This window comes from Cetorhinus maximus, chromosome 16 (assembly GCF_964194155.1).
Source record: "Cetorhinus maximus chromosome 16, sCetMax3.hap1.1, whole genome shotgun sequence".
NCBI classification, from domain to species: Eukaryota; Metazoa; Chordata; class Chondrichthyes; order Lamniformes; family Cetorhinidae; genus Cetorhinus; species Cetorhinus maximus.
Genome location: NC_135894.1, coordinates 13,903,606 through 13,930,860, shown reverse-complemented (window position 1 = coordinate 13,930,860; position 27,255 = coordinate 13,903,606). Strand labels below are relative to the sequence as shown.

Here is a 27,255-nt window from a genome sequence, read left to right as displayed (position 1 = left end):
TGCTGCATTTGGACAAGGACTGCTTCAGTATCTGAGGAGTCATGAATCATGCTGAACACTGTGCAATCATCAGCGAACATCCCCACTTCCGACCTTATGAGGGAGGAAGGACATTGATGAAGCAGCTGAGATGGTTGTGCCTACGGTGATGTCCTGGGACTGAGATGTTTGACCTCCAACAACCACAACCATCTTCCTTTGTGCTAGGTGTGACTCCAGCCAGACTCTAGCCACCTATGCTTCTTTGAACCTGGCCCTATGCAATATCCAGACAGTAACAACCAAAATGCCAATATCAAACACCATGAACAATAATTCTGTGTAGAAATGAGAATATATCGAACTAACAGTGACGTATTCTATTGCAGTATGACTCCTGGTTTCACTTCCAAGCTTAAAAATGGCAAAACCTTCCATTAAATTAGCACCAACCAATTCATTTGCAATAATCCACACAAGTTGGCTCTGTTAACAGAGAAATTACACTTTGCGTTGTGATAAAATTTTTCCCATTTTAAATTGAAACTAACCAAACTTATAAATGCCTAACGTGAAACATATAATAGGAGACCAAAGTACTGCAGAAGCTGGAAATCTGAAATATAAACAGAAAGTGCTGAAAGTACTCAGCAGGCCTGACAGCATCTATAGAGAAACATTGGGGGGAAAGGACGTTTTACCTGGAATGGCGGGTTTTTGCACCATATCGTCTCAATCCCGCCTCATTAATTTTGCATTCCTGGGAGAGACACCAGGTTCTGGCGGGGTGTCCCCTGTTTTCCCCACCCTGCCATCACCTCAGGCCTTAGTAAACCAGACGCCATATTTAAAGGCTGCCCCTGCAAAGAGCTAGCACTCTTCAAGGGATAGGGAGCTGCTGCGAACTAATGGCTGCCAGAGGGAGGAAACATGCTGCCCCCAGATTTTGCAACAACTCCCTCAAGCGCATACTGGGCACAGTGGAGGCCTGCCGCCATGTCCTCTACCCCCGCTCTGGGTGAAGGCCAGCAAGCAAGGTCACCAATCCTGCATGGGAGGTAGTGGCAGCAATGGTCAGCGCTAACGTTCTGCAAAAGAGGACAGCTACCACGAGCCGAAAGAGGATGAATGATGATCTCCATTCTACTAGGGTAAGTCACTCTTCTCATCACTCTCAACACTCACTCTCACAAACTCATCGCACATCCACAAGGATCTCATTCATTGCCAGTTCAAGGGACATCACCACTCACTCTCTCACACACATCTTCATTTGCCCTGTGGATTGTGTCCTCATCCTGTCCATGGGGCACCACTCAACACCACGCATGCCAGGCATCCTTCTCATCTAGCCTGGCAGGCGTCCTGCTTACACTCTCCATCTATATTCATGCAGGATAAGCTGGCACAACAAAAGGGAGAGGTCGCAGACTGGTGGAGGAATGCCTGACATCAAGTTCCCCGCGGACTTTGAAAATAGAGTCACCCAGTTGGTCGGCGATGATCTAGACCATTCCTGTGCTGACGGTGAGGTTGGCGGTGCTCAACTAAGTGAGGATCCAGCAGTGCAACACCCATTAGACAACCATGTCACTTCCTGTTCCACAATCTCCTGCCAAGCACTAATCATCTCCCCTTTTACAGGCACATCTGGGAAATAGCCGAGGGGGTTCATGGCCCAGGTCCTCGACTCAAGCCCCGAAGAAATGTCAAGAATCTGATGACACCCCTCATTGAAGACCCATCACAATGCTCACCCACACCCTCCACTACCGCAGAGAGAGACACCTTGGTGGGACCTAGCTTGAGTTGCCTCGGGATCACAACTTGGTGAACACATTGTGCTTTCTGATCCACAGCAGGCAGTGGCAGGGTCTTACCGGGTTTCCGGCATTCGGAGGACTGCTGGAGACCAGAAATCTGCTGAGCCTTAGTTGCTGGAGCTGCAAAGGCAAGCCCTGAAACATCAGGAAGGGATGTCTGCTAGATTGGAAGGCACGATGGAGGAATGCGCCTGCCTTCGATCTGATATAGTGCTAGCATGCCAACGCACTGAGGTCAATGCTGGTAGGATGGCAGCTGCCATGGAGGCCTTGGTCCAGATCACTGCTGCGTGGGCTGAACTCCATCACTAGTGCTATAGTTGACTTCCAACAGTGTTGACGTGTGAGGAGTGGGGGGGCAGCTTGATCTCACTTCAGCTTCTTCTCAAGCAGTCAACCAGGATCCTCAGGCACCCATAGGGAAGAAGATCAGCAGGTGTACACCCTGGAGCCATCCACCCAGGTGATTCCAGGAGTGTTGGACCCATCCAAATCCCCTCTTCCTGTGACCCCAGCAGCTCCAGCTCCACAGGCCAAGGAGGGTACCACTGCCGCACAGCAGGACCCCAAAAGCAGGCCAGGGCCCTCCAGGTTTCAGCCCTCCAGAGTTCGCCTGACAAGGTCGTCACAGCCAGGACATAGCAGTCAGCAGGCTGCCTTCACCTCCGCTGTGGATGTCAGGGGAGCACCAAGAAGCAGTGGCAGGCTTCAGAAGGTTTAGAAGGTGTAGTTGCAAAGCATGGGCACGCATGTTAATCACTTGTACATAATGTTCATTATTGTAAATAAATTCCCAAAAATGTCTACTTGCTCTGATGAGCAGCGTTCATGTCGCTCAGATATGAAACCATGGTCCCTGCACAAGATAAAGACCCGGGCCTCTTCCCTGTGCTTTGTGCAACCTTCCCAATACACTGATGGTGCACCTTCACTGTCACTGGACACATCAGTCATGCCTGCACCTCAATGGGGCTTATCATTGTTGCCAGAATGTCCTGGGCCAGCAGCACAGAGTTCTGTCATTCTTCTGTGCTCTCAGCACCTTTGAGGTGTGGCTTGTTCTCCATCTCTTCAGCATCTGTGTCAGCTAACAGCGTGGTCCTGAAGGGTTCAGCTCATGAAGGATGTCAGAGGATCAGGAGAAGTTAAAGTTTCCCTGCTGCATTTCCATGATATGACCCTGTTCACAGAGCGCAAGCAGTCTGCCATCAGCCGGACAGGAGTCAGACATTCGCATAAGCTATGTGAGGATCTGTGGAATGTCCTCCTGGAATGTAGGGGCAGTGGCCATCCACTGCATCTCCATGACAGCAGGAGCCTTATCACAGAGGGTAGGTGTGCTTCCATCAGCCAGACAGAAGTCAAACATTCATAGATGCAATGTGAGGATCTATGGTGTCTCCTCACTGCATGTCATCCTCATCCTCCATGAATCTAGCAGCTATGAAGGCCTCCCGAGAGCACCTGCCTCATCTGGCCAGTGCGATGGCCTCAGCGCCATCATCCTCGCCTCCAAGGACCTCCTCAACCCCACCCCTGTCGATGTCCTGTTTATCAGAGGACACATAGAGCACCTCCATCTCCTCCTCAGCCAGCTCCCTTCCCCTTTGCAGCGCCAAGTTGTGAAGGGCACAGCAGGCAATGACGATGTGTGACACCCTCTGTGGACTGTATTACAGGGCTCCACCAGACCACTCTAGGCACCGGAATCTCATTTTCAACATTTCGATGGTTTGCTCCACCAAAGTGCAAGTTGCAGCACGTGCCTCATTGTACTTTCGCTCTGCTGCAGTCTGAGGCCACCGCACAGATGACATCAGCTACATCCTCTGCGGTAGCTCTTGTCCCCAAGGAGCTGACCCTGCAGCCTCTGTGGACCCTGGAAGATGTCAGGGATCTGAGACCTCCTGAGAATGTAGGAGTCATTGGCACTCAATGGGAACAGTGAGCAGACCTGTAAGATGCATTTGTGATGGTCGCTGAACATTTAGCAAGTAAAAGCCCTTGTGGTTGATGTAGTGGACCGCTTGTTGCCATGGGGATCTCAGCGCCACGTGAGTGCAGTCAGTGGCACCTGTGGGAGACCTAAGATCTGGGCAAATCCCAGCAAATCGTGTGCCTCCGCAAATATGGCATCCATGACCACCTGGATGCATTTGTGTGCAGAGACTTGCGATATCTCACAGAGGCCACCTGTGGAGCCCTGAAAAGAGTCAGTGGCATAAAAATTGAGCGCCACAATCACTTTCACAGCCACTGGCAGTGGATGGCCTCCATGTCCACATGGTGCCAAATCCTGCAGCAGACTGCAGTTGTAACCAACCAGTTTCCTGGACATGCGCAGTCTTTGACAACACTGGTTCTTGTTCATCTGCAGGAATGGCGAGCACTGTCTATAGACCCTGGGCCTAGCTAGGTACTGACCAGCGACTTGCGCGGGAGCCCAACCTGTCCCTTCTTGATGGTGCATCTCCTCTCTCTGTCCAGCCAGGCACCTCTGTCACTCTCTCCTCCTTCATTTCCGCTCCTTGTAAGCCATGAAGCATACAGCTAGGTCACCAGATTCCATGCTCCTGATGTACCCCTCCTGCAAGATGAAAGAGAGAGAGAGACGCATGGGTGTACTAAGAACCTCTCTCGGTTAAATCTGAAGGCCCCTTAACACATCCCAGAGAATGCTGGCCAGCACTTGGATGGCCAGAGTTTAGTGCGCTGCACTGTTGCCCGAAATCCCACCTGACCGATTGGCAGCAGCTTTGCCCATTGGACTGCATGCTGTGCATTCAGCTCAAGCACAGGCATACTCCTAACCCGCACTGCAAGACTGTGCTGTTAGCTTGAACCATGGGGGAGACTGGTCAAAACCTGAATGAAGACATTGCAATGGGCTGTGAGCGCTTCCACCAATGACTAACTGCTCCTTGGCCAGCTTTCACAAGAAGATTGTACAACTTACTCAGTCATCGAATTGTTCTGCAGTCCACTAAAACGCTCATTAGTTTGCATTCTGTGCCAGGGGAGTGGGGTGAAAAACCCTGAAGCATTTGGTGGCATTTACATGCCTCTGCATTACTTGAGTGGGTAGATAAGCTAGAGGCCCAACTCTACACATGTCAATGGGGCTACGCCTGAACTGTCTCGGCTGTGGAGGAATGGCCACCTTATTCAAGGTTTCCCTAATGCAGGCTGCTTCCCTCCCCCCACCCTGCATGTGTTTGTGCAGTACCAACAGACTAGGTTCCCTTGCCCCCCCTCACCCCCCCAAACTTACCTCAGACACAGTGCAGCCCTTGCACCTCCATTTCGCCTCACTGCGTGCAGCCCTTGCCCCTTCACTGCATGTCAGCCAGCCAGGAAAAAGTACTTGCTTGTGCCCTCGCCTGAATGTGTGGCGCCTCAACCTTGAAGTCCAACAGGCGACCCTCACAAGCGCTGCGCAACGTTAATATGCACTCACCTCCGAATTTCCCTTGAAGTTCACCTTGCCAGCTGCACGGCTTTTAAATTCTCTTGTGAAACACGTCAGCGTTCCAGCGAGCAGGGCTTATAATGATACGCAGATGTATTAAACTGCCATTCCTGATGTCTGGCGGCTGGAATCGCAGCCCGCCATGACACCTGACGCCAAGGGAAATGGAAAATTCCACCCATAGTCAGCGCTTCAGGTCCAACACTTCCTATTGCTATTGGAGCAAAAATAACCTCTTTTGCCAGCCCTTTAAAAAGCTACCAGACTTCTTGTGAGCCTCTCATTCCCCTTCAAGAAAAAATCCAATAGCAGCTGCCTGAGATCTGGTTTGGCACAACATTAAACATAAATTTCACAAAAAAAGTTAAGGTATGGAGAAAACATAAACAACAATGTCAAAGCAATAAATTGATTATTAAAAAAATGAGTAATGAATAAAAATGACCATTAAAATGTGCCAAGCAGCAGAGCTGACTAGCAGGATGAGGAGTGGTGGGTGTACAATAGCGTAGAGTAGGGGAAAGTGCATCTGAGGCCCCCTGCACCCAGGAGCTTGTGCGTGCATGTGTGTCTGGCGCACTCCCAATCTGAGTTTGTTCTCTCTCTCACTCACACTCTCTCTCTCACACGCACACACACACACACACACACACACAAACAAACTCTCTCTCACGCTCTCCTCCTCACACTCACTTCCTCTCTTGCACACACGCATGCACGCACACACACACACACCCACAACCCTGACTCTCTCAGGCTGGGATTTTCCAGCCCCGTCACGGGCGGGACCCGCTGCGTGTGAGGCGGTGCCCCAGCCAAAAGTACGTTGACTTGTGGCGGGACTGGAAAATCGCTGCGGCGGGCGGATGCGGAAAACCCCACCGACAGTCACTCACTCACACACACACTCGCTCCCTTTCTCATGCTGGCTGCCACTACCAGACACTCACTTTCGCACACGCCCACCCTCGCGCACAACTGCTCTCACTCGCCCGCTCCCGCACACGCTCACAACCACAGCCCGTTTTCTATTACTTTGATATCCTTTCTATTTCAGGGTGCTCTAAACTACACAGTCTATGTCCTGATACATCTTTCACAACCGGCACTTACTCACCTCCAGGCCCCGGAGGTCTGAGGATTAATATCACTGAGGAAGAGTTCGGGATGGATGTAAAGGTGGCAAGACACACTCCTTCTGGGCCCTGTCTAACACTCCAGCTGCCCGGGGTGTCTTTGTTGTTACAACCGCCTTTCCTTCTGGGTTCCCTGGCCCACTGCTCCATCTTGATCCCCTGTAGTCCTTTAGTCGGCCTGCGTGGGAGGGAGACAGCGCGGCCATGTGTGGAGTACACCATCCAGAATGTATCTTGCTGTAACTTGGGGTCTCACTCCAAACCTGCTTATATTACAAAACTTTATCCCGGAGCAGAGACCCCACTGCGCACTTAACTGCGAACACGTTGAGGCGGGCAGGCAGGCAGCCACTTGAGAAAGGGGGCAGTGCTGCCCAAGGCTGGGCCCCCCAAAGGCACAGGCCCCAGGCACTAACACCGTCTGCACCTCTCTCTCCCTTACCCACCACTAATGTTAAATTGACTGCCTTGTAATTACTACGAATGTCCTTGCACCTTTTCTTGAAAAGGGTGTCACATTTGCCAGTCTCCAATCCTCTGGCACTTCCCCCATATCTAGGGAAGATTGGAGAAGGGAAGGTTCACAAAAGATAAAAACGGACAGTAAGAGCTTCCTTAAGTATATAAAAAAGAGGCCAAAGTCAATATAGGCCCCTTAAAGAATGAGGCTGGGGAAATAATAATGGGAAACCAGGAAATGGCAGAGGAGTTGAATAAATACTTTGCATCAGTCTTCATGATAGAAGACACTAATAGCATACCAAAAATCCTAAATAATCATGGGGCAAAAAGAGGGGAGAAAATAAATACAATAACTATCACAGGGAAAAAGCACTAGGGAAACTAAAGGGGCTAAAGGCCCATAAGTCACCTGGACCTGACGGGTTGCATCCTAGGATATTAAAGGAAGTAGCTACAAAGTTAGTGGACACACTGGTAGTAATCTTCCAAGAACCCTTAGATTCTGGAAAAGTCCCAGAGGATTGGAAAACTGCCAATGTAACACCCTTATTCAAGGGAGGGAGACAAAAAACAAATAACTATAGGCCAGTTAGCTTAGCATCTGTCATTAGGAAAATGTTAGAGTCTATTATAAAGGATGTAATAGCAGAGCATTTAGAAATGCATAATATAATCAAGCAGAGTCAGCATGGCTTCATGAAGGGGAAATCATGCCTGACAAATTTATTAGCATTCTTTGAGGCGGTAACAAGCAGGATAGATAAAGGGGAACCAGGTAGATGTAATATATTTGGATTTCCAAAAGGCGTTCGATAAGATACTGCCTATAAGGCTACTTAAAAAGATAAGAGCCCATGGTGTTTGGGGTAGTATATTAGCATGGATAGAGGATTAGCTAACTAATAGAAGACAGAGTTGAGATACAAGGGGAATTTTTGGGATGGCAACCTGTAACTAGTGGAGTGCCACATGGATCAGTGCTGCTCATTTACAATATGAGGGAAATGAATATGCTATTGCGGATGACACAAAAATACATGTGAAGGCATGTTGTGAGGATGACACAAAGAGTCTACAGAGGGATATCGAGAGGTTAAGTGAGTGGGCAAAAACTTGGCAGATGGTATATAATGTGGGAAAATGAGGTTATGCACTTTGGCAGGAAGAATAGAGGAGCTGAACACTACTTAAATGGAGAAAGACTTGAAGAAAGCTGCAGCAGAGAGGGATTTTGGGGTCCTCGTGCATGAATCCTAAAAAGCTAGCATACAAGTGGAATGCTGGCCTTTATTTCAAAGGGAATGGAGTATAAAAATAGGGAAGCCTTGCTAAAATTATACAAGGCACTAGTTGGACCACACCTAGAATACTGTGAACAGTTTTGGTCCCCTTATCAAAGGAAAGATATACTGGCATTGGAGGCAGTCCAGAGAAGGTTCACTAGGTTGATCCCGAGTATGAGGAGAGGTTGAGTAGGTTGGGCCTGTACTCATTGGAGTTTAGAAGAATGAGGGGCGACCTTATTGAAACATAAAAGATTCTTAGGGGGCTTGACAGGGTAGATGCTGAGAGGTTATTTCCTCTTGTGGAAGAGTCTAGGACCAGAGGGCATAATCTCAGAGTGAGGGGTCGCTCATTTAAAACAGAGATGAGGAGGAATTTCTTCTTCTCAGAGGGTAGTCAATCTTGTGGAATTCATTACCACAGAGAGCTGTCGAGGCTGGGTCGTTAAGTATTTTCAAGGCTGAGAAAGACAGATTTTTAATCAGTCAGGGAATCGAAGGTTATGGGGGGAAAGGCAGGAAAGTGAAGTTGAGGATTAGCAGATCAGCCATCATCTCTGCCATTCAGCAGAGTAGACTCGATGGGCCAAATGGCCTACTTCTGCTCCTATGTCTTATGGGCAATCAGAATTTTAGTTCAACTTCATTATTTTTAATCTAGCAGCCATTCAAAATTTGGGATGGTTCAAATATAATTTCAATGTTGTAAAATTGTGATGTGATGTCCTTTGGAGTTCAGGTTTTTTTTTTAAAACCAGCACAATGAAATGACATTAGATGATGTGCATCCAATACTTTGTGGCTTCCATTCTTGGTTCCGTGCCGGCCTGTGGAAAATAGAGTAGCACTTTCAAATGTTTCTTTTCACAAAGTCAAAGTACTATAAGGACAGCATATTTCTGAAATAACATTTTAGTGAAATGATTGAATACTATGTTGACTCTTGTGCCATCACAGCTCAATTTAAACTGCTGGGTGAACCAAAAATCAGTAGAAAATGGTCAATGACTGCAATTGTACTGAGTACTTCAAAAAATTAAATGCTTTGAGAAGTTGAAATTAAATTTTGCATGTTATCATAAAGGGTCACAAAAGCATCCACATAGGTGAATTTTTTTTTTTGACTCAAAAGCCAGCTGAATTGAATGTTATCCATAGTAAAAATGTTTAGACTCGTGTTCATGTTAAACCTTTTTGATTTAGCTGCAAGTTCTACTACTGGACCTGACCTTCATTCGACAGAACGTGAATCCCCAAGAACTAGTAGCAAAGATCCTTCCACTTGGTCTATTGAAGAAGTCATGAAGTTTGTTAGGGAAGCAGATCCCCAGGCTTTAGCACCACATGCAGATCTCTTCAGAAAACATGTAAGTATTTTTCAGAGCTACTTGGAGATCTTTTTGAAGCCCGTGTGTTTAAGTCAGCCTTGCATTCGGGCTAGAACCTGTGTTGTCTAAACATAATTTAATGCTTTACCATTTGTATTATGGTATATTACAGGAAATTGATGGGAAGGCATTACTTTTACTGCGAAGTGACATGATAATGAAATACATGGGGCTGAAGTTGGGCCCAGCTTTGAAGCTTTGTTATCACATTGAGAGATTGAAGCATGGAAAATACTAACAGAAGATAATATTTTCTCTTTCATCAACTGATGGAAATTTTGATCCTGAAAGCCACTGAAATCCTCTTTGTTATGTGAAATAATTTTAGGATTTCTCTTGAAGAGGAGTGGTTGTATTGCTATTTAATATGACTTTTAAACCAAGAAAAATGTACAGTTTCATCCTGCAATGTAGTATTTGAAATGGGTCTGTATTTTAATCAGTGTCAAAGGATGTATGTGTAAGTTTCATTTTTTTTGTACTTCAAATAACAAGGGTGCAGAAATGCTGAATATTATGCATTTATGGTGTTTCTGTACATGCTTTTGTTAACCTTTTGACACAGTTGAGTCTGCTGTTAAACACAGGATACGTACCTTTCATTTTTATCTTTCTGGTGTTAAAATGCAGTAGTGTTACAGTGTTCCATTCGCAGGTTTCTGTTAATCCATAACTGCTTTTAGTCTCCTGGTACCAAAATAGCTAAAATCCAAAGGATATCTGCATCAGGATTTTACTGTACTGAAATGTTTATGCAAAGCTTCTAGATTACTAGAAGGATTTTTTGAGTGAACAGGTATTCTTGCCTCAGCAAACCCTGTGACTATTCTTACCTGGCTCTTCCTATGCTCCAGTGGAGCAATCAATCTTGTACGTATGATTTTTGTCATATGATCAACCAGGCTAATACTGTCACCCTTGAAGGGATCAGGCAGTGGTTTACACTGTTATGCAGTAATTGAAAACTAGACCAGCACAATGTTTTGGCAGGTTATCTTAAAGACCTTTACTGTTTGTACATTTATACTACGTTCTTACCCTCAATTTTATTTTTTTGTAATTTGTTGACTGATAATGTATAGTCAACTAGCCATGTTTTTTACACTGTGAGACCTAACATACTGATAGTAAGCTGTGTTACTATCTGTGCCTGTGAAAAAAATTAAATCAGGGACAAGAATGTAATATCTACTAGCCAGTAACAGTCTGAATGTATTTCATAAATAAGTATGTTAATCGGAAGAAATGACTATTTTACATAAGTATGTAGTCTGGGAAAGTAGAGATTTTATTTTGTTGCTGGTTTCCTTTTTATACAAGGTAACTCTCCCTCTTAGTAAGAAAACTATTTTTTGCATAGGTAATGACATACTTATGGAAAAAATGTTTTATGCATAATGGTTAATAAACATTTGGTAGTTATATAAACTTATGTATGATACTTCAAGTGTAGTCGTGTTATAATTTAAATACCATCGTCTCATCAGTGTTTATGAACAGTCCCATTCTTGGTGTTAACTGCACATTTCTCTATTGCAATTCTAATATAATGAGCAATAGTCAAAGCACTGTACATAATACAGCATCTCGGCAAGAAATAAATGATCTTGGTCTGTTTTCAGTCTTGTGATTTTCTATCTCTGGCAATTTATACGTCTGACAAATAGAATAGCATGAGCGCTATGCTGAATGTGACAGATTAAAAATATATACAGCTGCCTGAAACTAGGCATCTATTAAACATACCACTGTATCAACAGCTGCAGAATTAGATATAATTACAATCTCTAATCTTGTGCCCTGGAAGATAACTCATTCCCTGTCACTATCAAGCTTGGAGACCAATCTTGCTTCAATGGGGAATATAAAGGAATGTGTCAGGAGCAGTATTAGGCATATTTTGGGATGAGGTGTCAACCTATTGAAGCTACATCATAGATATCCTTAACCGGAGCAGAGTTAGATTTGGTTGGGAGTATTGAGGAAATCAAGTTAACAATTTGCCCAGAAAGGCAACTGGGAAATGCTGACTCACCTAGTCCAAAGGTCAATCAATGAACTGTACAAACTTGCAGGCCAAAACCTGGAGCCAAGATGGGTGATAGTAGGTTCCTAGGAGCAAAATGGTGGCAGTTCTCCAAAGTCATGTTTGCTGATCTCAAAATAAGTGACTCCACCATTGTGCTCAACACCCAAAGCACCAAGCTTATGGACTGCACTAAATGGTCCCACAATCAACTGATAGTGGAAAAGCTCTGTAGACCTACCACATCTAATCAAGGGTGGTGGTGGACAATGAAGTAAATTATGAAGAAGACAGCATGCATATCTCTAGGCTTAACCATGGTGGAGTCCAGAACACAGCAGCAGAAGAAATAAGGCTGAAGTGCTTGCCAACATCTTAAGCCAAAAAATCCTGAGTGAATAATTCTCCTGGGCCTCCTCTGAAGGTTATGAACATCATAGATGTCATTGTCCAGAAAATTTAGTTCACTCCACATGATTTAAAGTAGCGCAAGCACTGGACAACAAAAAGCTATAGGCTCTGGTAACATTCTAGCTGCAGTGCTGAAGATGTACACGCAAGTAATGGATTGATATACATCATGTTTGTGCTGGTGAAAGAATGTTAACTGCTCTCTTCCCCTAGTCAAGCAATTCTAGTTCAACTTTGATACTAGCAAACAAGGTATCATCCAGTTATACTCTCTGCTCAACGAAAAGGGCAAATTGAATTAAATATGGGCCTAAACAGCTTTTGTTAATCATTAGCAATAAAAATCAATAAACCCATCGAGTGGTGCCTACTCATCAATAATTCTGATGTTAGTTCAGGTTATGCCAGAATTACCTGGCTTCAGACCTCATCCAGCCCCGATCAGGCAAAGATCGAGGAGCGTAATGACAGCAGAGAGGTGAGAAATATTGCCCTCAACATCAATGAACATTCATCTGAGTAAGACACCAAGTAGCCCTAACAAAACTTGGATCAAGCAAACCACCAGCCCGTGCCCCTTTCTCCCTGCCTCCCTCCACTCCTACAACCACATCCAGAGGCTAGAGTGATGGCTGATCCACAAGAAAATTGTCAAGTAGGAGACCAACCATCAAAGCTTCATAACATTGCTGCAGAGTTTTTCAAGGCAGCAACCGTGGCCCATTGATCTTCATTTGCTTCATCAATGACTGTCCTGTTGTAGTAAAGAGTGGAATTGTTGTTTGATGATTCCAGTATTTAAATCTTCACAACTTCCCTCATAAACCAGCTAATACAGCCCACAGCAAAGTCCAGACAATAGGCAAGCTTGGTCTGATAAGTGGCAGGTAAACTTTGATCATCTCCAACAAGAAGAATCTAGTCTTCCCTGACCTGCAGCGATACTGTCATTGTCAACTACCGCCTTATGGACTACAGCATAAAAGCAAGTCATTCAACCTAACTGGTCTATGGCAGCATTGCATACTCCTAATCAGGCACATCACACAGTATTTACCTCTTCTCAACCAATCCAACTCCCTCATGTATACATCAAGCTTTCTGAAATCTTGAGTGTCACCATTGGCCACAAGCTTACCTAGTCATGTCAATACTGGCTACAAGGGCAGAGGCTGAATGCTGTGGCTCTGTTTCTGACCCCTCAAAACCTCTTTGCCACCTGCAAGGCACAAGTCTGGTTTGTGATGGAATATCCATCACTTGTCTGGTTGCAACTGCAACGATAAACTAGAAACCATCTTGACACACAGCATGCTTGATTAGTGAAGTTACTATCAAACTCAGCATTGACCCCTTTAATCACCAACAATTTGTGGCTGCATTGCATCAAATCTACAAGATGGGCAACAGCTACCTATCAAATTTACTTCAACCACATCTCCTGCAATCTCATTGCCAAAAACATTAACAATATTGTAAAATCACTGCTGCAAGTTCCCCTCAAGTTGCAGATTGAACCAGACCATTCATGATCTTAGTGTACATAGCTCAGTTTGAAAATGCTATATCCTTTCCATCATAAAGACAACTTCCAGTTCTGTGGCACTGCTTGTCTCAACCTCATTGTCATTGAAACACATACTCATCTTTCTCACCTCCACACCTGATTATTCCAAGCTTACTGCTTACTGCCTTGCCATCCATCCTCCACTACTTGACCAAAACTCCAATACTTGTCCTGCCCCAAAACAATCTAATTGTCAATCACCTCTGTACATCAACCATATTTTTGTTGACCTACTTTGACTTCCCATTGCTCCAAAGTATTAGATTTAAAATCCTTGTCTTTAAATCACTGCATGCTGTTGCCTCACTGTATCTATATAATCTTGTCAATCGCTAATTTTCCCTGTTCCTCTGATTCTAACTTTTTGTGCAACTCCCTCCCTTCACTCCAAAGCTGGATCCGATTTGTTGGAATTCCTCCCTGACCTCTACCCTCCCTAATCACTCCCTGACTTGGTAGCCATCTTCTTTGTCCTTTACTGTGCACTGCTTTGGGGTGTTTTTCTTTTGCATTACTTGTATTAATATTTGTATCCTAATGGTTGCAACAGCTTACTGTCTATTTGCTGTGTAAGGTAAGTTTTTATCATGTGTTAAGATTTCTTTTTTACTTCACCCACCACCCAGAAATTTGATTTGCCTTCATTCAAATCAGTAAATGTTGGCTATGAGTTAAGGGAAGTTTCTTTGACTAACACAAAGTGGGAAGTGGTGTCCTGTAAGGATTCATGCTGGACCATGATTGCTGAACATATGAATAAATGATTTGAATTCAACTGGATGTATGTCAAAATTCACAGAGATACCAGATTGGTGGTGTTGGTTGGGGAGGGGGGCGGGGGGCGGTGGACTGTGTGGGCGTGAGGAACAGTGCAGAGAATTGTGCCAAAATACAGAAAGACATAAACAGGCTAGCCAAGTTTGAGGTAGCTCATTTTTGGAGGATGAATAAGGAGGTCAGTTAGCCCTTGGAAGGTAAGAAATTTAATGGGGTGGAGGAGCAAACAGAATGTAGAAATGTAAATTGCAGGTAGTAGTACAAATTGATAAGGCCATAAAGAATGAGGAGAAAATACTGGCATTCATTTCTAAGGAATAGAATACAAAAGCAGTGAAGTAATTTTAAATCCCTGGCTAGACCACACTTGGAATACTGTGTGCAGTTCTAGTCTCCATATGACAAAAAAAAAATGAAGCACTGGAGAAAGTACAGAAAAGATTTACAGTACAAAGATGTTACTAGGATTGAGAGGATGCAATGTGTGAGCAGGATGGGACTTCTTTCTCTGGAAAAGAGACTAAGATGAGTCATAAGAAAGATATTTAAAATTAAGAAGGGGTGATGGACTGAATGTTTAGAAAAAGTGGAACACTGCCACACGGTGTGGTTGAAGCACATTGCATTGATGCATTTAAGGGGAAACTTTAAGAAGAATTGAGGGAGAAGGAAATAGGTTATACAGGGGAGGGCAGAGATAATGAGAGTTGCAGCAGGCTTGTATGTAGGATAAATGCTGGGGTACGAGGAAAAGGCAGGGCAATGGCATTAGGTCATAATGCTCATTTGGAGAGCTGGTGCAGACACGATGGGATGTTAAAATTCTGTGATTCTGTAAATAGTAGCCTTGACCATTTGGGCCGAATGCCCTGTTTCTATGTTCTAAATTCTTTGTAAATAATCAATCACAACATATAAAACCTTAAGCTGTGGGTAGCAATTAAAAATAGCTCTAAGATGGTCACAGTAAGCAGATGACTTTACTGAAGTAATGGTAAAGGAAGTGCCATAGTGGTCCTGGCCTTAATAACGCATTAATGGTAAACAATTGCTTTTCAGACTGGAGAGAAGTATTTCAGTCATGTTTCCCAGAGGTTGGTATTAGGACCACTACTCTTTTTGACATACATTAATGACCTGGACTTGGGTATACAGGACACAATTTTGAAGTTTGCAGATGGTACGAAACCTGGAAATGTAGTTAACCATGAGGTAGATAGTATCAGACACAGATGGACTGGGGAAATGGGCAGCCACATGGCAGATCAAGTTTAACGCAGAGAAATGGAGTGGTACATTTTGGGAGGAAGAATGAGGAGAGGCAATATGAACTAAATGGTACAAATTTCAAATTGTGCAAGAATCTCGGGGTGTATACACACAAACCTTTGAGGGTGACAGGATAAGTTGGGAAGGCTGTTAAAAAAGCATGTGGGATCTTTGGTTTTATTAATAGAGGACTATAGCACAAAAACTAGGAAATTATGCTAAACGTTTATGAACATTGGTTAGGCCTCAGTTTGAGCATTGTGTATAATTCTTCAATGAGGCCTAATCAGAGATTTGTAAAAGTTTAGCATAGCTTCCTTGATTTGTATTTACAAAGCTAAGTATGCCATAAACTTTCTTAACTGCCTTCTTAACTTGCCTAACGTTGAAATATTTACAAATATGCACCCCCACATCTCTCCACCTTCAAAATAGTACCATTTAGATTATACTTCCTCTGCATGTTGTTTCTCCCAAAGTCCATTATTATTTCATACATATCCACATTAAATTGCAGCTACCAATTGTCTGTGCATTTCACTAGTTTATGTCCTCGTGAAGTTTTTTTAATAACCTGCTCATTATTTATGTTGCTAAGTTTTGTATTGTCCATAAACTTGTATATTGTGTTCCCTATACCCAAATCTAGCAGATCTGTCATACAAGAAAAGCAATAGTCCCAATACCGACCCTAGGAGACCCCACTGCATACTTCTCAATGGCAATTAGGGATGCTGGCCTAGCCAGCAAAGCCCACATCCCGTAAGTGAATAAAAGAAAGTCAGAAAACATCTGTTCACCGTTACTCTCTGCCTATCACTTAGCCATTCTTGTACCCAAGATATCACGCCACCTATAATACCATGTGCTTCTATTTTCTGAATAAGTTTGTTATGAGATACTTTATAAAAGCCTTTTGAAAATCCATAAATACATCTACTACACTACCTTTATAAAAACTTTGTTATTCCATTAAAGAATTCAATCAAGTTGGTCAAGCATGATTTGTCCTTAACAAATCCATGCTGACTCTCCCTTAACCCATGCTTCTCTGTGTGAGAATTACTTTTCCCCTTGACAATAGACAATGATTCCCATCACTGAAGTTAGATTTAGCCTGTAGTTCCTAGGTTTATCCCTTTCCCCCTTTTTTGAACAGGAATGTAGTATTTGCAAACCTCCGGTTTTCCGGCATCACTCCAATATCCGAGGAGGATTGAAAGATTGTGATCAGAGCTTCTGCTATCCCTATCCTAGTTTACCTCAGCAACCTAGGATGCATACTATTTGGACTAGGTGGCTTGTTAACTTACAGCGTTGCCAACCCATTTAGCATCTTCTTTTGATCTATTTTATTCTATTCAACATTTCTACTCACCCCTTCCCTACTCTGGCATTACTTTCAATTTCTTCCTTTGTGAAGACAAATACAAAGTACTCATTCAGTTCTTCAGTCATGCCCTCTATCTCCTCAAGAAGATTTTCTTTTCTATCCTTAAACAGCCCGGCCATTTACTTTTTATATTTTTATAAAAGGTTTTTGGGTTCCTCATTATGTTACCACTAATATTTTCTCCTACTCCCTTCTTGCCCTCCTTATATCCCTTTTCACTTTCCCCTGCACTCCATGTATTCTGCTAGGTTTACAATTGTATTCTGTACCTGATATTTGTCATAAAGCTCCTTTTTCCATTTTATTTTAACTTTGTTTTCTCTGTCATCAGAGAACTCTAGCACTGGATGACTCATTTGTCCTCCTAATGGGAATATACTTGGCATGTACTCAAACTATCTCCACCTTGAAGGTCTGCATTACTCATTTATTTTCCTCACTAATCTTTTTTCCAGCCCATCTGTGCTAGACCCCCTCTCAAATCACTAAAATTGCCCCTCTTTTGGTTGTGTATTTTTTGCCATTGATCTTTCTTTGTCCCTTTCATAACTACTTTAAACATAATTATATTATGATCACCATTACTATTAAGGTCCGATCGAGAATAGTTTCACTAGAAATGTCACAGCACATTGTGGTAAATACACTGTATTTGAGAACAAGAATGATTTGGCATAGAGTCCCTAAAAATTGTTGATTTCAAATATGCTGTCAACAAAAACTGACTGTTTCCTCTTAGAAAGGTAGGGAAGAATTCAACTGGATTTATTTCATCCACATCCCCATGAATGGCTTCCTAGTATATTATGAACATACAAATTCGGAGCGGACCCCTCGAGCCTGCTCCGCCATTTAATAAGATCTTTCCTGATCTGATTGTAACCTCAACTCCACATTCCCACCTATGCCCTATAACCTTTCACCCCCTTGCTTATCAAGAATCTATTTACCTCTGCCTTAAAAATATTCAAAGACTCTGCTTCCACTGCCTTTTGACGGAAAGAGTTCCAAACAATCCGGCCCTCTGAGACATAAAATTTCTCTTCATCTCTGTATTAAATGGGCGACCCCTTATTTTTAAACAGTGACCCCACAAGAGGAGGCATCCTCTCAACATCCACCCTGTCAAGATCCCTCAGCATGTTATATATTTCAATTAAGTCACATCTTACTCTTCTAAACTCCAATGGATACAAGCCTAGCATGTCTAACCTTTCCTCTTAAGACAACCCGTCCATTCCAAGTATGTCTTGTAAACCTTCTCTGAACTGTTTCCAATGCATTTACATCCTTAAATAAGGAGACCAATACTGTACACAGTATTCCAGATGTGGTCTCACCAATGCCCTGTACAATGGGGATGTGGAAGAGATAAATCCAGTTGAATTCTTTCCTACCTTTCCAAGAGGAAAAAGTCAGCCTTTGTTGACAGCATATTTGAAATCAGGAATTTTTAGGGACTCTATGCCAGATCATTCTTGTTCTCACAGTGTATTTACCACAATGTGCTGTGACATTTCTAGTGAAACTGTTCTCGATCACACCTTAATAGTAATGGTGATCATAATATAATGAAACATAACCTCCCTACTTTTGTATTTAATTCCCTCACAATAAACTTTAACATTATATTAGCTTTGCTAATTGCTTACTGCACCTTCATAGTAACCTTTTGTGATTCATGTACTAGGACACATAGATCCCTCTGCATCTCAGAGCTCTGCAATGGCTCACCATTTAGATAATGTTTCTTTTTTATTTCTCCCGCCAAAATGGACAATTTCACATTTTCCCATATTATACTCCATCTGCCAGACCTTTGTCCACTCACCTAACCTATCTATATCCCTTTGTCACCTCCTTGTGTCCTCTTCGCATCTTACTTTCCTACCTATCTTTGTGTCATCAGCAAAATTAACAAGCATATTTTGGTCCCTTCATCCAAGTCATTTATATAAATTGTAAAAAGTTGAGGCCCCAGCACTGATCCCTGTGGCACACCACTCGTCACATGGTGAAGGAGATCTCCTTTCTGCTCAGTCCCTTGGCTGCTTCTGTGCTAAGGAACCAGAAAGGTAATTTTGTTAAATATATAAAATTGGCAAAAATTATATTGATTAGAGGTATGGCCTTGTGACTCTCTTCTGTCATGTGCTTTTATAAGATTCCTCCTCTCACTCATATGGGAGATGCAAGTAAATATCACTTACACTTTCACACACAAAATAGTGTAAGAGCAGCAGGCTTTATCCATGTGTTCCACCATCTCCCAGATAACTATAACTATAAACAAAGGAATCATGGATATCATTTGTTATCTGAACACTTTACTAATGGACCAATCTTATACTCTAAATGTTGCTTCTTTTCTCTGTTAAAATGTCAGTGAATCTCAATATCATTTGGTAAGGTTATGGATCTGTACTATCTTTCTAAAGTTTGATTCTGTATTTTACATACCTGTAAAAGAAAGAAAAAATATTTGATATGGTGCCTTTCATGACCCCAGGATGTCCCAAAGTGCTTTACAGCCAATAAAGTAGCTTTGAGATCCAGTCGCTGTTGTAACATAGAAAATAATGGCAGGCACACAGCAAGGTCCAAAAATACAGAACATTTAATGATGTTGGTTGAGGGATAAATATTGGCCAGGACATTGGGAGATTTACCCGACTCTTGTTGAATAGTACCCTGGAATATTTTATATCCACCTGAGAGGGACACTTAGTTTAAGATCTCATGTAAGAGATGGCACCTCTCTCCTTCAGTACTGCATTGGGGTGTGAGATTATGTGCTGAAGTCTCTGGAGTGTGATGGATCCACCATCTTCTGACTCAGCCAAGGCTGACATCCAACTGTAGTTATAGCAAAGTTCACTATTAAAGGTTCAGAGATGTGAAATGTAAAAACTTGTAACAATTCCTACAGTCTATAAATAAAATGTTTAGTAGTTGCCTGTTATTTCCTCTGTTAAATTTTGCTTAAAGGCAAACCTGTTTCGAAAACCAAGAAAGACATTTAAATGAACGCAATCAGGGATTTGAACTATCTACTAATCTTTGAAATAAACCTCTAGGCTCAAAGAAAACCTTTCTATAAACAAATACTTATTGATTTGGAAGTGTTTTCTGTTCCTGTCTTATCTATCTATGGTAATATTTTTAATTAATTGTGCATTTTGTTCACCTGGTTTCACGACAACAATGTGACATTTTATCTCATTGAGTATCTTAACAGCACTGTACTGTGATTTCACTGCCAGAGTACTTACAGCCACACTTGGATAACAGCGGATTACTGGGATTTAAACTGCAGGGACTGCCCACAGCACTAATGCAAATAAGGAGTTGAAATGATTTCTTTCCTCAAAGAAACAATGTATTAGAATCATTCAGCCCATGGCCCTGCAAATTTTTCCTTTTCAAGTATATATATATATATATATATCCAATTCCCTCCTCAAAGTTACTATTGAATCAACTCCCACCACCCTGCAGTGCATTTCAGATCATTACTTCCTGCAAAAAGACACCGTCTCATCTTTCCTCTGGTTCTTTCGCCAATTACCTCTCAATCAACTCTACCAGACAAAACAGATAATATGGCCAGAAGTGTGAAGTGATTCATTTTGGTAGGAAGAATGAGGAGACTGTGGCCGGAATTTTCGATCCCTGTTGGTGTCGGGCGTCTTGGCGGGCACGGGTGGACGATATGGCTGGAAGGCCAAAAATCGGTTTCCCAACATCGTTTGCGATCATCCATTCCACCTGTCAAAGGCGGGCCATGTTTCCTGCTGCTGGATGTCGGGAAGGCTATTTTAATACATCTGCATATAATTATAATCCCCGCCCACCGGAATGATTCCCCCCTTGCTGGATCATCTGGGCACATCAGCGTGATTGCACGCCAACGTGGTTCACAACAGCGTTTAAGAGGTGTGCACCTGGCGAGCTGAACTTCGAGGGGAACGCTGAGGTGAGTGCACGCAAATATTGTGCAGTGCTCACAAGGGTCGCTCGTTCGACTTCAAAGTTGAGGCGTCGCGTATTCAGGTGAGGGCACAGGCAAGTCGCTGTCAGGCTGGCTGACAGTGCGGTGCAAGGGCTGCACTGCAGTTGGGGTGAGTCAGGGGGAGAAGGCAGCACAGTCTGATGCGAGTTGTTGGGGGGAAGGTAGAACGGTCAGATGGTAGTGCACAAGCATGTGCTGGGTGTGGGGAGGGAAGCGGCCAAACATGAGAGAAACCCTTGTATAAAGTGACCATTCTTCTGCAGCTGAGGCACTTCAGGCGCAGTCATATTGACTTGTTTGGAGTCGGGCCTCTAGCTTATCTGCCCACTCAAGCAACACAGGGCCTGAAACTGCCACCAAGTGTTCCAGAATTTTTCACCCCTCGGGCACAGACTGCAAACTAATGAGCGTTTTGGAGGACTGCAGAACAGTTGGACAATTGGCCACGTTGTACAATCTCCTTGCTAAATCTGGCCATGGAGCAGTCACTGCTGGAGGTGATCACAGCCCCTTGTGATGTCATCATCCCGGTCATCATCCCAGTTTGGACCTGTCTACCCCATGGTTCAAGCTGACAGTGCAGCCCTGCAGTGCGGGTTAGGAGAATGCCTGTGCCTGAGCTGAGAGCACAGTCTGCAGTCCAATGGGCAAAGCTGCTGCCAATCGGTCAGGTGGAGTGGGGCGGAGGTGGGTGGGGTTTCAGGCAGCCATGTAGTGCACCAAACTCTGGCCATCCAACTGGTGGCCTGCACTCCCTGGGATGCATTGAGGGGCCTTCAGTCTTAACTAAGAGCGGTTCTTAGTACACCCATGCTAACCCATGCACCTCTCTCTTTCATCCTGCAGGAGGAGTAGATCAGGAGCATGAGCCTGGTGACATAGCTAGACCCAGGGTCTACAAACAGCTCTTGTCATTCGTGCTGATGACCGAGAACCACTGTTGCCAAAGACTGCGTACGTCCAGGTAACTGGCCGGTCATACATCGTTGTTGCCTGCTGCACCCTTCACAACCTGGCACTGCAACTGGGAGAGGACCTGGCTGAGGAGATGCTGCACGTCTCCTCCAATGAGGAGAATATCAATGTGGATAAGGGTGAAAAGGTCCTCGAAGGCGCGGGTTACAGTGATGAGGCCGTCGTGCTGGCCAGACGAGGCAAGCTAGATTCATGGAGGATTATGACAATTAAATCCTCGTGGAGGATTATATAGTGAGGAGACTCCATAGATCTTCACATTACATTTGAGAATCTTTGACTCCTGCCTGTCTGATGGCAGCACACATCGCTTCTGTGATAAGATTCCTGTTATGGAGACATAGCAGATGCCCATAGTCCCTACATTGCAGGAGGGTGATGATGACATGAAGTAGATCACAGATCCTCACACAGTTTTTGTGAATGTCTGACTCTTGTCTGGCCGATGGTACCTTGCTTGCGCTCTGTGAACAGGGTCATATCATGGAGATGCAGCAGGGAAACTTTAACTTCCCCTGATCCTCTGACATCCTTCATGAGCTGAACCCTTCAGGACCACACTGTCACTGGGCACAGATGCTGATGGGATTGGGGGGCCAACCTCACCTCAAAGGTGCTGGGAGCACATAGAGAGAATGACGGAACTCTGTATCCCCAGCCCAGGACACTCTGACAGCAATGATAAACCCCATCGAGGTGCAGGCATGACTGATGTGATCAGTAACAGTGAAAGCGCACCATCAGTGTGCTGGGAATGTTGCACAAAGCACAGGGAAGAGGCCTGGGCCTTTATCTTGTGCAGGGACCATGGTTTCATATCTGAGCGACATGAACACTGCTCATCAGGACAAGGAGCCATAGGCAAGAAGACATTTTTGGGAGTTTATTTACAATAGTGAACATTGTGTTCAAGTGATTAACACCCGTGCCCAGGCTGTGCAACTACATGAAAAAGCAAGTCCCGCCCGATTGTTTGTCCCTCTTCCGCGGCTACGTTCGCGGCCGGATGTCCCTGGAAAGGGAGCACGCGGTGTCTGCCGGCACCATCGAGGCCTTCCGTGCCCGGTGGGCACCGCGGGGACTGGGGTGTTTTGTTGACCCCTTTAATCACATCTTAGTTTGATGTTTTTAAGGTTCCTTTAAAAGTTTTTCCTTGATTTTACAGCTGACCTGACTTAGGGGCTGTGCTTGATTTCTCCCTTGTTTTTGCTAATTTAGTTTATTGTTTTGACTCGAAAGAGTTACATGAAAAAGCACTCTTTTTGCGGTCTTGTGGAGTCCGTGGACCACATTTATATAGGGTGTCTTAGGCTGCACTCCCTTTTTAGTTATTTAAAAAATCTTTTGTTACTATTTTGGTTGCACTTCAGTCCCACGCTCCTGATCTACGGACACCCGGTGCGGAAGGGGGTCGGGAAGGAGGAGGACCTCCTCGTGAACCTGCTCCTGGGCTTGGCCAGGTTGGCCATTAACAAGTCCAGGCAGCGGGCGATCGAGGGGGGAGTCCCGCCCGGTTGTTTGTCCCTCTTCCGTGGCTACGTTCGCAGCCGGATGTCCCTGGAAATGGAGCATGCGGTGTCTGCTGGCACCATCGAGGCCTTCAGTGCCCGGTGGGCACCGCGGGGACTGGGGTGTTTTGTTGACCCCTTTAATCACATTTTGGTTTAATGTTTGTAAGTTTCCTTTAAACTTTGTCCTTGGTTTTACAGCTGACCTGACTTAGGGGCTGTGCTTAATTTCTCCCTTGTTATTGTTAATTTAGTTAATTGTTTTGACTCGAAAAGAGTTACATGAAAAAGCACTCTTTTTGCGGTCTTGTGGAGTCCGTGGACCACGTTTATATAGGGTGTCTTAGGCTGCACTCCCTTTTTAGTTATTTAAAAAACCTTCTGTTGCTGTTTTATTTGCACTTCAGTACCACGCTCCTGATCTACGGACACCCGGTGCGGAAGGGGGTCGGGAAGGAGGAGGACCTCCTCGTGAACCTGCTCCTGGGTCTGGCCAGGTTGGCCATTAACAAGTCCAGGCAGCGGGCGATCGAGGGGGGAGTCCCGCCCGATTGTTTGTCCCTCTTCCGCGGCTACGTTCGCGGCCGGGTGTCCCTGGAGAGGGAGCACGTGGTGTCTGCCGGCACCATCGAGGCCTTCCGTGCCCGGTGGGCACCGCGGGGACTGGGGTGGTTTGTTGATCACATCTTAGTTTGATGTTTGTAAGGTTCCTTTAAAGTTTCTTCCTTGATTTTACAGCTGACCCGACTTAGGGGCTGTGCTTGATTTCTCCCTTGTTATTGTTAATTCAGTTAATTGTTTTAACTCTACAAGAGTTACATGAAAAAGCAAAATACAGCGGATGCTGGAAATCTTAAATAAAAACGCTAGAAAATTTCAGCAGTTCTGACAGCATCTGTGGAGAGGGAAACAGAGTTAACGTTTCGAGTGTGCATGACTCTTCCCTAGAGCAACTCTTTTGTGCTACTACATCTTCTTTACCTTCCTAACCCTGCTGTTACATCTTGGTACTCCCCAGCAGAGGTGGAGGCAGCCTGCTGACTGCTACACACTTTCTGTGATGACCTTGGCGAGCATCCTTTGGGGGGCTGAGACCTGGAGGACCCCAGGCTGCTTTTGGGGTCCTGCCGTGTGGCAGTGGCTCCCTCCAGCCTGTGGAGCTGGAGCTGCTGGGATCACAAGGAGAGGGAATTCGGATAGGCCGGACACTCCCGGAGTCTCGTGGGTGGATGGCTGCAGGGTGTGGACCTGTTAGTCCTCCTCCCTATGGGTGCCTAAGGGCCCTGGCTGACTTGAGGAGAGGGCGAAATTGGAGAGAGATTGAATGCAGGAGCGATCTCCTGGACCAAGGTCTCCATGGCGGCCGCCATCCTACCAGTGTTGACCTCAGTGCGTTGCAATGCCGGAGCTATCGCCTCAGCCTGAAGGCAGCCGGACTCCTCCATCGTGCCTTGCAATCTGAGGAGCGCAGTGGGCATTCCTTCCTGATGTTCCCGAGCTTGCCTTTGCACCTCCAGCAACTGAGGCATGACCGAGTCCAAAGGTTCGTCATCTGACTTGAACTCAGTAAATTTCTGGCCTCCAGCAGTCCTCCAAGTGCCGGGCACCTGGGAAGTCCCTGCCTCGGCCTGCTGTGGATCAGACAGAGCAACGTGCTCACCAGATTGTGATCCTGAGGCTACTCTAAAGCTTGGTCCCACCAAGGTGTCTGTCTCTGTGCTGGTGGAGGGTGTGGGTGAGCTCTGTGATGGGTCTTCAATGAGGGTGTCAGCAGATTCTTCTTCTGAGGTGTCTTCAGGGCTTGAATCGAGGACCTGGGTCATGGACCCCCTCAGCTGCTTCCCAGATGTTCCTGCGAAAGCAAGGAGAGGTAATTAGTGCATGGCAGGGGACTGGAGAACAGGGGAACTGACTCACAGCGTGGTTATCTGATAGATGTTGCACTGCTGGATCCTCACTTCGTAGAGCACTGCCGACCTCATGTCAGCACAGGAACAGTCCAGATCCTCGCCGGCCAGCTGGATGGCTCTGTTTTCAAAGTCCACATGGACCTTGATTTCAGGCATTCCTCCACCGGTCTGCGACCTCTCCCTGTTGTTGTTTGCCGGCTTGTCCTTCATGAATACAGATGGAGAGAGTGTAAGCAGGACGCCTGCCAGGCCAGGTGAGAAGGATGCCTGGTATTTGTGTGGGTGGCGAGTGGTGTCATGGATGGGATGAGGACATGATCTCCAGGACAAATGAAGGTGTGTGTGCGTGAGAGAGTGAGTGGTGATGTCCCTTGAACCGGCAGTGAGTGAGATCCCTGTGGATGTGTGATGGGTTTGTGAGTGTGTGAGTTGAGAGTGATGGGAAGAGTGAGTTATGCTGCCGCAATGGAGATCATTCATCCTCTTTTGACACTGGGTGTCTGTCCTCTTTTGCAGGACATTGGCGCTGACCACCACTGCCACCTGCACCTGTGCTGGGTGGTGACCTTGCTTGCTGGACTTCGCCCAGAGCAGGGGTAGAGGGCATCGCTGTGGGCCCTCCACTGTGTCCAGTAGGCATTCAAGGGAGGCGTCGCTAAATCTAGGGGCAGCATGTTTTCTCCCTTTGGCAGCCATCAGTTCCCAGCAGCTCCCTATCCCTTGAAGAGTGCTAGCTCTTTGCAGGGGCAGCATTTAAATGCGGTGCCCAGTTTGCTGAAGGCCTGAGGTGACAGTGGAGTGGTCGAATCAGAGGCCACCCCAGCAGCGACTCGGTGTGTTTCCCAGGAATGCATAATGAATGAGACGATACAGCGTGAAAAGCCGGCGGCCTGGTAAAATGTCCTTTTTCCCGCCCACATTTAGTGCAAATCTGGGGCGATTCTGCCCTGTGTCTCCTGCCAACACAGAATGGCCATGCAAAATGGCCAATGATACCTGTCTGCGCACAAGCACTTGTCCGCACAAACGCGGAAGCCAGTGACATCATTTGCAGGAGACACAGCGCCGGTTGGATCTTATTTGGATCCTGAAACCCTTCAAGTTTCTGAGCCCCGCAGCAGGCAGGCAGTCGGGGGCGCAGCCTCCCCGCAGCTTCTGGGGGTCGGGATGGGGAGGGAGGGGACGCTTCTGATCCACCCGCTGATGGCTACAATTCAGTTTGCAGCTCCACACCTTGTTCCCCCTGACAGACCTGGATTAAGGGCAAGAGGCTCCGGAGCGGGAGATTCAGAAACTGCAGGGAGGCTGCCATTGCAAACATTGTAAAGAGGCTGCTTCTCTTTAGTAAAAGGTGTTAACTTGATGCTGCCGGTGCTGTAATATTTGCAATTCCAGATTGCAATGACCAGCCACGCGCCCTGCTACACATGCACGGCATTGATAGCAAACACAGCCTATAAAATAAAGGGTACAATTCTAGAGGGCGTGCAGAGGGACCTGGGGGGATATGTGCACAGATCATTGAAGGTAGCAAGGCAGATTGAGAAAATGGTTAATAAAGCATAAAGAATCCTGGGCTTTATAGGTAGAGGCACAGAGCACAAAAGCAAGGAAGTTATGATAAACCTGTATAAATCATTGGTTTGGTCTCAGCTGGAGTGTTGTATCCAGTTCTGGGCATCACATTTCGGGAAGGATGTGAAGGCATTAGACAGAGTGCAGAAAAGATTCACGGCAATGCTCCCAGGGATGAAGAGCTTCAGTTACATGGACAGAGTGGAGAAGCTCTGGCAGTTCTCCCAGGAGAAGAGAGATTAAGAGGAGATTTTCATAGAGGTGTTCAAAATCATGAGGGGTCTGGGCAGAT

At 45.3% G+C, this 27,255-nt stretch overlaps 1 protein-coding gene across 4 annotated transcripts in view; it reads left to right on the top strand.

Moving 5' to 3' along the window:
• LOC144691371 (polycomb protein SCMH1) overlaps positions 1-11,157 on the top strand; it is a 166,526-nt gene extending 155,369 nt beyond the window's left edge. For all 4 annotated transcript variants that reach the window (XM_078559409.1, XM_078559408.1, XM_078559407.1 and 1 more), the window contains 2 exons: positions 9,356-9,519; positions 9,653-11,157. In XM_078559409.1, coding sequence (XP_078415535.1) covers positions 9,356-9,519; positions 9,653-9,778 — 290 coding nt within the window. In that variant the 3' untranslated portion in view covers positions 9,779-11,157. The remainder of the gene's footprint in view (positions 1-9,355; positions 9,520-9,652) is intronic.
• The last annotated feature ends 16,098 nt before the right edge of the window (positions 11,158-27,255 follow it).